Source organism: Aptenodytes patagonicus, chromosome 16, assembly GCF_965638725.1.
Source record: "Aptenodytes patagonicus chromosome 16, bAptPat1.pri.cur, whole genome shotgun sequence".
NCBI classification, from domain to species: Eukaryota; Metazoa; Chordata; class Aves; order Sphenisciformes; family Spheniscidae; genus Aptenodytes; species Aptenodytes patagonicus.
In genome coordinates this window covers 2398607-2412252 of record NC_134964.1, presented here as the reverse complement: position 1 = coordinate 2412252, position 13646 = coordinate 2398607, and the positions used below count along the sequence as shown (strand labels likewise).

Genomic DNA, 13646 nt, shown 5'->3' with positions numbered 1-13646 from the left:
AGAACACGTATTTACAGAGAGAGACAATTTTCCTAATAAATTAAATCACAAATTCTATTACTGTAAATCTAATTGAATGAAAGGTTTTATAGAAATACATCTGCCCCACTGCTTCCATACTAAAGAAGTACTTTAATGAGATGTTATTTCATTTTACTACTATTGCCTGAATTCACACAATTCAGAGTTCGCATATCATGTAGATGGACTTCTAATGCAAGTATTCAGTCCACACTGTTCTTGAAATAAGTGCTGGTTTTTATTTTTCTGCCTAGTTCCTGCTCTTACATCGTTATCCTGTATTATCACTGAAGAGTGTTATATAAAATTTATACATAAATAATGTATAGAAAACAGGAAATTAGACACTGTTAGCTTTTAATTCAGCCAAAGTAATCCCTAAATGTTGTAAAATCTGATTTAGAGAAGGATATTGCTCAGTTCATTTTACTACTGAATATTAATTCAAGTGAACTTTGATTTGTAAATTTTAAAAGTCAAACTAAAGGTCTGGACAACAGCTTACACTAGGAAAAAACAAACAAACTGCTCATCAAAAAATGTCGACATACAGGCTCACTGGCACCAAAAGTAGTAAGCCATCTTTCTTTTGCCTTAGCTTTTTATTAATCTGTGGAAAAATTCACTTTTTATGAATTTCCTGAATCATTAAAGTTATAAGCTTTAAATATACTAATTCACAGAGCTAGAAATTCTTTGTACAAATTCCTCAGCCAAGGATACTTAGGTGAATATCCTATTCCTAGTTTACCTATTGTATTTTATTATTACAACTATATCCTGGTTGGGAATGGGACTAGAGGGGAAACAGCTAGGGGTAGAGAAGAAATGGACACTAAGAATCTACAATAAATAGGAAATAACATTCTAGAAACTAGACTTGAAATCACTGTTTCTGAAAAACCTAAATGACCAAGTCTTCCAATTTTTGTGGAAGAAATGTCATCTAATATTTAACAGGTGTCATAATAGAAATGTCTAGAGAGGTCAGTTAAGCTTACAAAGGCAGATTTAACTCTCTTATTTCCTAACTTAGAAGCATTTGTTCTGTGCAAGCAATATTCTTCAAGTCAGGTTTTCCTATACTTTGTCATGTTTTCTCTGTAAAATAATCTACCAATCTCAGTTTCAGATGACTTTTAACCTGTACACTGTTAGCCTTAATAAACAATATAAATTTATTTCAGGCTGTAAGTAAACTAATCTCAATGACATATATAGGACATAATCTTCCCCATATTTACAATGGTTTTGCAATATAACACCAATTTGGATGATTGCCAGGGACATTCTGGTCTCTTAGAAAATAAAGCATTAGAAGAAGTAATCACACATGTAGCAAACAGCAACATCATTAGTGAATACAGATGGCACTGGTGTTACATAGTTTAGAGGTTTCTGTTATAGGAACACAAGTGGTAAGATACATTGAAATAACCTTTAATTTGACAGCAAGTATAATTTTTTTTTTTTTCCCTTTTGGAAGCACACTAGATGAGCCTATTCTACATGATGATCATCTCCACCTGGAAACGCAGACTATTCAAAAGCTTATTGCTGCATGTCTTTCTGTTATTCGGCTAGTTCGTTTTACAGCTGTCTGTCTGCACTGCACTAAAAGCAGCGCAACGGGCCATTACTGAAAGCACTCACTGAAAGACCACCAGAACAATCCACCCCTCCTGCAAGCTGCTCACAGCAGTTCTTTTTCCTAGAAACAATTCAGAGAACACAGGGGCTTCTAAGAAGCTATGAATCTACATCAGTAGAGGTCAAACTTACTGCCTCTGAGGAGGGCATGTTCTTGCCACTGTAAGAAACAGTGTGACTCACCAGCAAGAAAAGCTGGTCCCTACTGATACAGAGGATGATTTGGTAGTCTTCAGCAGCAAAGGTATCCTTCAGTAATAGGCTGGAGGTGGGAAAAAGACTCTGGGAGACAAAAGTGAAAAGATGGTCTGGTATTAAGTTTGACTAATATAAATGAACACAGAGGCCTTGACAAAGGGTGGTAGCTTAAAAATGCACACATAGGAATTATTTAAATAAACTGACATCAGAAAAGTCATGGGAAAATTGCTATAATGAAAAGGGAGGTCTTCATTTTGAAATAAGACCTCCTTGAGATAAAGGTTTAATCTCTTATAATCCAGAATTGCCTTTACTCCTCCATTGTTTTTTCAGAAACCCAATTGTTGAATATTAATTTCTCTGTAATAGCAGACTAAGTATGACCAGATTTCAACAGTGAAAGACCTAAAGGAATAATTAACTAACAATGGATTCTTACATTACAATGAAATGATTATCTACACTACAACTGAATTAACAAAAATTTTCTGACAAACCAGAGCTGTTTGCTAGAGCAGGGAGGCACAAAGGGAAAGGATACCATCAGGTTTCCCCGTTCTACGGTTACTGAAGCTGGCACTGCGGCGACGTGGTGGGTTCTCCTACTTAGGCAGGTAAGGGGCCCCCACCAGTGAAGAACAGATGGATTACAGCATGCTTCAGCAACATTTTCTCTTGTCCCATTCAACTGCTTGTATGAAAGAAGACACAACAGAAATGGAATCTGCAGCTGCTAATATTTCATCTATATAAATGCCTGATGGGACCATTTCTCCTAATCTGCTATGAAGCCTCTACAACAAGTAAGAAACTGTAGGCTGGAGGAGAGAAACTGAATCCTCACAGAATCAATTTCAAGGTACAGGTTTCTTTCAAAGCCAGGTTCTGTTTCTTCCTTGGATAAATTCAAGTGTCAGGAGAAGGTTTTATCCGAGTAATATTCCAGCCACCACAAACGCTGGAACAAAGGTATTCTTCTAAACCACACAAAAAATTGTAGTTACAATTCAATTATATTTATTCATTAATTTTACAAAAATTGCATGCTGAAAACATCCTTTAAAAGAACGCTGAGTATCTTTACTATATATTAAAATAAAAAAGCTAGTGAAATAAAAATAAACCCAATACTTTTTTCAGGCAGGGTGAAATAAATTATATACTGCTTCCAAAGTAGCAGGCATTCAAGTCCTGGTTTTCAAAGCACCTTTTTTCCCCTTAGAAAACATAAGCATAGAATAGCAAATCTTAGCCCTACGAAATACAAGTCCAGCAGAATGGGATACCACAAACCGCATCCTATCTTTATGACCTTTCACATTTACTACGTTTAGCTGAGGTGCTTCAGCTGACAATAACGGCATAAAAAAAGCTCTAGTAAAGAAGAGATCATTCAGGTTGGTATGACCCAGGACTTTCAGGCAGCACAGAATAGAGTCAGGCTTGTCCAGGAAGATAGAAGACATCATTGCGGATTTCACATTCATGGTGTTGATGATTTCAGGTACTCAAAAGTGCCTTTCTATGTTTTGTGCCAATTTCAGCTTCCATATGATTTCAAAGAAGACCCAAAGATAGTGCTATATCACAATCTCAAAGTAAAAATATATCAATTAATATAGTTTAATTGTCATAGACCAATATTGGAAAATAATTACGACCTCATTTCAAATTTATCAGTATTTCTAATCTTCTGTTTATCCTGTTAGCTACTGATTCAAGCACTGTTTAATGAATTGGTACTAACAAAACATGTTCATTAACCAGAACATTTGTATGCCTGTCCTAATTAAGCTGCAATCTCTGCGCTTCACAATTAGTAGGCAATAGAAATACCACAAAAGATACTCCAATATATGACTGATAGCCTATATCCTCATTTAAAACCTTGTTTTTTCAGGAAAGCAGTGATTTTAAAAAAACGTTTAAACTGTATTGAATTCAGAAGACCTTAAGCACATACTTAAGTTGGTTTGTTTGTTTACTTTTAATCAGGCCATTAGGGCTCAGTAACATACTCAGTTAACTCATTTCACTAACTTCAGCTCAAGCAGGAATGCATTATCGTAAGTTAAATGGCAACTTGTACTGTAAGTAGCCTGAAACTTCGTATCACCATGAATCTCAGCGTCAACATTGGTTCTGAACTACAGAAATATATATAAAACACTTGAAAATGCACCAAGTATAAACAGAACTAGAATTTCCATTAAAAGTCCACTTGTATCTCCTAAAATAGGTCACACGGTGCTGTAATTACACATAATTTATTATTTCTCGTTCATTGCACTATATGGTACCTTTTCAATAGCAGTTACTTAAAACGCTTACTAGAAAATCAGAGTATTTATCCCCCGGAGGTTTGTCCTGCAAAGCTGACCTTCGCCATCACATGACAGTACTTGAGAGAAAAATAAAAGTACGAGGACCTCGTGTGGTAAAAACGGGCATTGCTGCCACTTAAACCAGACCATCTTAAACCATCTTTGCCCAAGCCTACCTTCCCAATACGAGCAGGTATGTGAATTGAAACTCTCGATGCTGAGGACCTGATGTCCATACTGTTTGCATTTTGGGGTTTGTACTTTGTACTAGCTTTAGTCTAGACTGATAGACTGAACATCTGCTCTAGTCTAGAGCAACAGACCGACTGAATGGAAACATGAGGAACAGTTTTTTATCCAAAAAAGAATGCAATCTATTTCCCTGCTGTCCCGCAGTGTACAGATGGCAACATCACAATATTAATGGAAAAAAGCTTTCAAGCAGTTCTCTCACATTCAAGGATAAAAGGTGATAATGAAGGTGCTGAACAAATCTGCATGTATGAGCAAAAACATAAAACTAATCTTAATATAACAGTACACAGAAAGATTTTTAAACCGTATCTTGCATTTTTACGTATGACATCTGATGGAACAGATAGCCATGAGAAACCTGCAAGGAATATGTGTAGCAGTACAGGAGAGAAGAAAAGCGGCCAGCTCATAAGAAGAAAAGAGCTGACAGGATGATGTTCAGTAGAAGCAGGAAACAGGAAAGTTACTTGGTTTTGCATCCAGGCTATAAAAGACGTGAGATTTACATATAATAGGAAATTTCCTTTAAGAGACACAAGAAGGCTAAATTTCATAAGAAACTCTTATTTCTCCTCTCATAATTATAGATAGATATGGAGACAGAAACAAGACATTCCTCACTAAACACTTACTATCATTTCTTTCCTGGTAAATACCAGGTAGAATTGTTAAGCGTGTCTGTTTTTACATAATTAAAACTCTGTTTGACATATAAAGTAGCTAACGTTAGGACTGTAGATTAGGCACACCGTTGCCCAAGAACAGCAAAATCAATTTAAGAACACTTAGGACCAGAAAGGTACTACTACATTATTATCCAACTTACCTGATCCAGTTTGTCTTATGGTTCCTACCTCAATTCAACAGCAGAGAAGTATTATTGCTCTAAAAACTTAAGGATCAATATTCTCCAATTCTAATCAAACACTTTGTAGTAACAAAAGAACCACTTTGTGTTGAAACCAGTGTGAAAGTATAGTCTATGTGAGCATCAAGAGAGAAAGAAGTGCTCCCTTCTCCCTTCCACAAAAAAAAGTAAAAAAAAAAAAAGAGAACAGTTATATTTTTAAGAAACTTCAACATACTTGCTTGACTATTTGTAGCTCCTCTGTTAACTGTTTCTGTAAATTCACAGATTCAGACAATTTTTCCTGTTAAAAAAAAGGAAAAAATAATTAATAATTAGGTCTGAAAGAGAAAGAGTTTTTATTCCTAAAACCCAATTAGCTCTTTCCAAACTACAAGTAGCGATACTTAACTTCTATCAATGTACTTACTGCCTTCTGTACTACTATGTTTCTAGGCCACAACGTATGTCTGTTAATAATGCTGTATAATCAGAAACACACATATTAAAAAAGTTCTGGTGGAAATAATAAATAATCAACAGCTTTTATAAAACCTGTGACAAAACCAAATTTTAATCTCTAAAAGCTAGTTTTTCAGAGAGTTCATTGATACTGTTTAAGTTTCTTGAGCATCTGAGGATTATTTACTGAAGATTTCTGTGATATAAGTAAAATACACGTTTTAAGTCTCTTGTTACCTAGCCACCTAACAACTGAGCAGAATAAAGACATTTTTGTGGCTTTAACAGATTGCTGTCCAACCTAATATTCACGTCAAGTTATTTTCAACATTGTATGATTGACCATTCCTTCACTCGCCTACTTATACCAGAAGCCCGTAGGTACACCACTTTCAGGAGGTTAAAAGTTCTAACAAAGTTTAAAAAAAAAAAAAAAAAAAAAAAGTGCTATAAAGGCATAAAGATTCTCATACTGAGTCAGACCAAGGGTATTTCTCACTCAGTATCAAGTATTTGACTGTGGATTGTTAAGGGAAGAATATAAGAAATGAAGCAATTATAGATGGATCATTGCCAGTTTTCAACATCAGCAATTTAGGGACTCATGATAAGTATTCACTTCTTCAGTGTTCAATGTAAATCGGGTTCTTTCATTTCACTACAAAGTTTTCAGAAGAAAAATCTTTGTGCACACAACAAAGAACAGATCTTTGTGCATGTCAACCCAATGTTTTCGTAATCTATAGCGAGAAAGAATTTTTTTGGACTAGGAGGCAATTTGTAGAATTGCCTGTATCCTGGGATCAATTTTCCAGTCCTGTCCAAGAACAAGAGTTAGGTACGCTGAATACAGAACCAGAATTTTTTACATTTTGGGTTGTCAAAAAAGAAATTCAGGAGCATAGGACTGTGGCTGTAACCCAGGGTATTAAGAAACAATAAATATATTTGTTGCTTTAGGTCTTATGTATTTTGTAATGTCTGTGAAAATATGTATTGAATTTGAAAACAGATTAATTTATCCTCCAGTTCTGACTTCTTTCAAAAGTATTAGCATATGCTGAGACACTGAGGTTACTAGGATCACACATTTCTAAGTAAAATTGCTATGGAAATCAGTCACTTCTCCAAATTCACTTTTGTGAAATGTCTGCTTAGTCTCATTTCTCTGTGAGTCAGATTAAAAAATGCGTTAGTATTCAGTATAACAAATAAAATTCACTGTCTCCAGAAATACACTGTAACCATACAATCTTCAAACATAATTCACAGTTTGCTCTGCCTTATTTATTCATCAAAAATTGCACATAAAATTAAAAAGAAAAACACTAAATTATTATTACACTCAAAAAGAAATTAGTCTCTTGAATAATTTAAAGCAAATAAAAATTAAGTATTACCTTTAATTTACTCATTTCTTTTAAAGCTTCATTTCTTTCTTTCTTAAGTCTTTCCATGTCATCCTCCAAAGAATCACGGGTTACAAACTGTGCGTATTTAAATATGTAAGGTTAGAATGTATTGCAAACTGTATCTTCCATAATCTTAAAAGGTCTTGTTAAGAAAATGAGAGGATAATCTTAATTTTAAAATAATTTAAATCTCTGAAAATACTAAAAATGTTTAAGAAAATTCTGACCAACTTATCTTCCAAAGGGACAATTATTTTTCCCGTTAAAAGGATTAATAAAAATATTTTTAAAAGTACCAAGAATACAACACTAATAGCCCCTGTTTTCTTCAATATTTTAAATAATACATAATTTTATTTTAGTATTCCTATGCTGCAAATGCTCTTTCTTAAAGTCTCCTCTGGAATAAAGTGATTTTCACTGTAGCAGTAGTTCAAATCACTGGGCCCCATAATTGTTTATCACTCACACAGGTAGTAGCAATATGTATTCCATTAAGAAACCTCAGTAAATCACTGTTGTCCATACTTATAACAAATCACAGCATAATTACGTGAATCGCTTTCTGCAAAGCAGGTTGCTTTAAAAAGCTTCACAGAAACTAGGTTATCTTAAAGAACACTATATATATCTATATATATATCTATATACACATATCTATAAAGATATGGAGCTGTTCTAAACATCTGCCCAAGATTTGCAGTAATCTTACATATAATAAGCTCTCCAATAATCTCCTCCCAGCAGTTAAACACTGCACAGGCACATATTTTACCTGTGAATCCAGTAAGCTGGCAATTTCATTGACCCCAAATGTTACAGATTTTTGGCCATCATCCGTTGCATTCAATTGCACAGAGAACAGGTTCCTTGAAACTTCAACGAAATCTAAAAAAGTTTAGAGTTTGTTGCTGTAGTCCACAAGTTCAGTTTAGCAGCAGTATCACTAGATGCAACACAACTACTAATATCACAATATATGGCTACTCTTTTACAAATGCAGCGTCTGCCCTCCATAAGCTTTCGACAGGAAAATATGAAAATCAGACACATCTCTCTGAACAGAAACATTTGGTAAAGCTGGTAAGAATAAGAACAGAAATGTTCAAAACAGGTCTTGGGATGAAATATCCCTGAATCAATTGTGAAGGAGAAAACAAAACAAAAGGTGGTATGAAGTTCACCTTCAAAGTACCTGGTTAGAGATGCTCTACATTTGGCAGACCCCTGTGGAAAATTAAAAAGAAATCTGCACACCTGTTATACACCTGCCCTTCCCAATGAATTGACCTTACTAGAGGAGACACGGTGTCTCTGCAGGAAAAAGGATAAATTTAATGCTAGCTCACAGCTCATAGCTTCCTTTGCAGGTCCTTTAAACCCCTGATAGAGACCTGGCAAAATTGACGTTGACCAAGTTGAAAGTTTTAAACACAAACACTACAACATTCTCAATCAACATGGCTTGGATTACCCATTCATTTTGATTGTAGAAAAAAAAAAAATTCTGCTACAATATGACAGAAAAGTAGAAATATAAAGGTCAGTTTGTTTACACCACATAAAATCTGATGGAAGATCCAGTATCTTTCTTGATAAGGTACTTGAAAATCCAGTGTCTTTTTGGATGGTTAAGTACAAGAAATTATTTTTCACATACTAGTGCTTGATGCTGTTCTTCATAAACTTTAGGAAAAGTGAAATTTCCACCAGTTTTAGCATCAGAACTATCATATGTCTCACAGTTTATGAGAAATATTCTTAAATCGTGTCACCTACCAAAATTGCCATAACCAACAGAAGCATCTCATTCCTATCAGAATTAGGTTTAGCTAGAAGAAGAATCATGATGGTCTCCATGAAAATCTCTTTCTATATGCAATAGTTGAAGTGTTCTTGCTTCTCACAAACTAAACAACTTAAATAATCCATTCGCTTAGTTGCTTCAAGAAGTCTCTTTAACCATCAATACTCTCCCAGGTAATTTTTGGAACAATTACAGTACCCTATTGTCAAGGCAAAAATTTAGGAATTTGTGAGCACAAAATCAAAACTTTCTCAAGGCTGCTCTGAATTAGATAAACTTGTGATTTGCTTTCCAATTACTTAGTTTCAGAATCCCAAGCTTATTTTTATACAGTAGAATAAGGTTCTTGCCTCAAAGTATCATTTTATTTGCAGTAGCAACCCAATACTGACAGAAAATATATTAATGGTTATTATCTATCACTTCTATAGTCCTACATTTCATTATTTTCCATGGTAATTAACAAATTATTACCTCCAAAGGACACTGTTCCTTTAGAATCTTTCTGAAGTTGCTGCCTTAGTTGCTGCTGCTGTTCATCCGTGGGCTGAATCCCAAGATAATTCAATGCCTGGAAGGAGAAAACTTATTTTGGAGGAAAAAAAAAAAAAGAAAGGACTAGGGATAATGGCTGCAGGGACACGGGAGAGTAATTAAAGAGCTATACTTCAAAGAGCCTTAGTATCACAGTACACTCTCACTGACAACACTTTTATTCCAGAGACACTCTGTGACTTTTCCTTCTAATTGAGAGATGTTCAGATATTATTTAACCTTGAATACAGATGAGTGTAATAAGCAAAACCCTTTGTCCTTAATAACTGCCTTAAAAATCCTGAGGGATGTTCAGATTCCCAGAAGAGTTAATCAGTAATTAGGTTAACAAAAACAGTAATTTGCCCAATATATAGAATGAAATATTGGCCTGCAACCTGAAAGAACTATCCAAGTAGAAAATTTGGTGTATAATTTATACCTTAAAGTTTCTCAACCTAGAAATATGCTCCAGATGTTTTACATGCATCACGAAGGGGAAGAAAGGAAAACTAAAAAGATTGTAAGTATTTACCCTCTCCAGCTTCTCTGCTTTGAGACGAATAGTAGAGTTCCTTTCCTGCAGCTCATAATCATCATTCTGGCTGGGGGCAATAACTAAGAAGAAAAAAAATTAAAATTAAATAACGATACAGTTGTAACTATTGCTTTGAAAAATTTGTTCTGAAGCTCTGTTCATCGAATGGATGCCAGCTAAATACCCACTTGCCACAAATAAATGTTAATATTTAGATTTACTTTTTTTTTAAAGGACATAATTGGAATAAACAAAAATTATGGGTATCAATCACTTAAACTATTTTTTCACATCAAAAAGTGGCAGGTAGCAAATTAGCAAAAAGAAACCAGGAATAACTTTGAGCGATTCATCAAGCATATGGCTTATACTTGTGGTATTTTCTCTTCTCTCGGAGATACACAGTTACTCTGGAAACAGAAGGGGAAACACACTGGTGAATTCTGAGAAAGACCTTCAAGACACACCCTCAGCATAATCAACAGTTCCCAAAAGCCTACCTAGTGATCTAGAAAACACTGTGGAAAGAGAGGGAATGATCTGTTGCCAACTAAGGGCTGTGTGGAGGTAGCTTAGACTGAATTCCAGCAGGCTCCTCAGTATTTTTTCCCGGGAGGAACTCTTTTCCAAGAACTACCATCCATTAAGCCATCATCCCCTCCAGTCCTTACAGTCAGAAATAAAAGTTTGCATAATTTCAGCTAGTTGCATTAATAACTTATGGTGCATCTATTTTATTTCCAACATACACAAATGATTAAGCTAAGGAAAGGAAAAGAAGCTAGCAGTACTAAGCAGTCCATATGTAAGATTTCAGGGCAATTGCTTTTTTTTTTTTGGTGCGCATGCTTAGTTTTAGTGGAACTCGAGAAATGCAGTCACAGCTTTGTCATGTTTCAGACACACCTGTGGATACAACACAAGAAGCAGCAACCTTTGGAAGCCTTTGATCACAGACAGTACGCAAAAGGAGCAGTTAACTATCGATTTCTTTGGATTTTAGATGTATGTAAATAGAACAAATTCATTGACTTGTTTTTCGCAGAAGAAAATGGAATACTTGTTTGCGTTCATTATTTATAAATATAATTTAGATCTTAATTCATTATTTCATTAATGGACTAGAGAGGTACTGAAACCAAAACCAGCATTTGAAAACTAAAGATCTTGCAGTTTGAGATTCTCTCTAAAGGAACAGAAGGAATCGCATAGAATTCTTTTTGGTTTTTTTTAGTTTCACAGCGTATCTGTTTCCCAGCTCAAAGTAATTTACATTCTCTTTATATGCCAAAAGCATAAACCAAAACATCTTGAAAACCTCTGACACCAACACCTCTCACATGCTATATTAAATTCTGAAGACAGCGGGCTAGAACCTCAGCTGAATTGGCACACTTCCTTTCAACTCAGAGTGAAAAAGCCTAGTGTATGAGTTTGTGCAAGAATTTCTCAAAATTATGCTGATTTTTCTTACAGCATTAAAAAAAAAAAAATCTAAGAGCTACTTTAATTTTTCAAGGTTATCTTCGAAAGGCTGTCCTTGAAAAAGGGCAGCATGAGAGAAGTGGCAGCTTTGACTAAGGATGTGCTATTAAATAAGACTAAAATGAAAAATGACAAGAAACTACAAACTGGAGCTGCAAGTATTTCTGCTTTCCACTCTACTAGCTACGTTATTCAGATATGTTAAGAAACTGTGGCCTTCTTGGAATGAAGCTCCTGTGTATTGCATTATATTAACCAAGAGTCTTATATTCTGAATATATTCAAAAATAGCCTTTTGTCTTGTTCCTCTGATTTAGTCGTGGTGTTTTTCATGATCAATATGAAAAAAACGTGTGATCATTAAACTCCAGGTGTATTCAATACTACAACCTTTCCAGTTTCAAAAGTTCACATTCAGTCAGCTCACCCTTCAAGGAAGGAAGCCAACCGGTCAGATTTGCAATATGGAGACTGTTTCATTTAAAATTAGGATATCTAATATGGGCCATAATAAATGCAGGTACAATTTAAATAACATCAGTGGAGCGACATCTAGAATGAATCAGATCCTGTATGTTTGTCCTTCCTCTCTCAGTATATTAGACGTCAAGTTGAGAAGCACAGGTCATGCTTACTTAACTACCGCCTGAAGAAAAAGAATATAGTTCAGGTCTTCATACAGAAATACAGAACAGAATCAGTTATATTGCTGTGTCAATTGAGACTCTCATGATTATGTCAGACTACTGCATTTTCACTGTTTGTAAATACAACACATATTTGTTTCCCAAAGGAATTACAATTGTTCAGTTCAGATTTGGTTCTGACCAAATTCTACAACCTCTATTTTTCCTTAGTGTTGTTTTCAAAATATGCATTTAGAGATATGATCAAAGTGACTGTTGTCTTTGTTTGAATGTCATGACTCTCAAATATAAATATACAGATATATATTCTAGTGTTATCAATTGAAAATTGAAAGAGGCCTGCATGTTATTTCTATCCTTCCAATATGCTGCCCTGATTTAAAACAAACAAAAAAAAAGTGCAAGCAGTATACATCCACAGAATTCCATCAAATCAAGAAAGCACCCTAATCTTGATCTATATGTGAGTGTTCATTATCTGGTTTCTACTGAGTCTACTATCATTACTGCTGTATAGCAAATGTTGTGATCACTCATTTTTGTTTGGTTTCAGCTGTTTGTTAAAGACAATGTAAGTTACATTTGACAGAAGCTACTAGACAATCCATTGAACTCAGTCCTTTATTTAGTACTACAAAAACAGTGCAATATTCCTTTTTTTAAAGACTATCGAGTCTCACTATGTACTATTTTCTGTATGACAGTTATTGCAGAAAAAAAGGGTGGCAGGGAATTAAATCAGCATTTACCAGTGGCAGACACATCAGTAGGACTGCTGTCTAGAGAAGTAATTGGAGATTGCTCTTCCATCTTGACTCCAGTTTCCATCTATGAAAGAAAATCAAAAGTCATGAAATACCATTTCTAAAACAGATCACAAGCCAAACTAGAAATACACATTAATGTAGAAGAGAGGGAGAGGAAGGAAGACTGGGGGAGAAATAGTGCTGGATAGATCAAAACAACCCTAGGAGAAAATGGAAGGCATGGGGGGTGGTGGTGGTGAGAAGGAATGCCATTCAAAAATCTTAGATCAGGGCCTCATCAAAACCTTAGTTAGGTTTTGAGTATCTTCACAGATTAAGATAGCACAGCCCCTCTAGGCAACCTGTTGCAATGTTTGTCTCTCTAATAGGAAAGAAAAATGGACAAGAATTTTAAGTACAAATGTAAGAACAATTGAGAATCACCTGTTTTGACTTTGTGTTTGACATGGAACATTTTATTCTTCCTTGTTCAAAGATAATACTTTATTTAGTTTTAAAAATGCCATAAATTGAAAATGTTTTTTGAAAAACTGAAATTATAGAGTAGTTTTAAAATCTTCTTTCTTATGGTCAACATTACTTCTTTACACTAGTGGTGAGCTGTATGAATTAAAACAACAATTGTTGCTTAGCTGAAAGAAAGGGGGAAAAACCCACATTCTTCTAGGACTGATTTTTAAGCGAAAATCTCATCAT

General features: G+C 34.8%; 1 protein-coding gene across 6 annotated transcripts in view; it reads right to left on the bottom strand.

The window, feature by feature from the left end:
* The window catches only part of STXBP4 (syntaxin binding protein 4), a 75989-nt gene that overhangs the window by 42522 nt on the left and 19821 nt on the right, over positions 1 to 13646 (bottom strand). For all 6 annotated transcript variants that reach the window (XM_076353857.1, XM_076353862.1, XM_076353856.1 and 3 more), the window contains 6 exons: positions 12933 to 13011; positions 10049 to 10131; positions 9454 to 9550; positions 7948 to 8060; positions 7161 to 7247; positions 5537 to 5602 (listed from right to left, as the gene is read on the bottom strand). In XM_076353857.1, coding sequence (XP_076209972.1) covers positions 5537 to 5602; positions 7161 to 7247; positions 7948 to 8060; positions 9454 to 9550; positions 10049 to 10131; positions 12933 to 13011 — 525 coding nt within the window. The remainder of the gene's footprint in view (positions 1 to 5536; positions 5603 to 7160; positions 7248 to 7947; positions 8061 to 9453; positions 9551 to 10048; positions 10132 to 12932; positions 13012 to 13646) is intronic.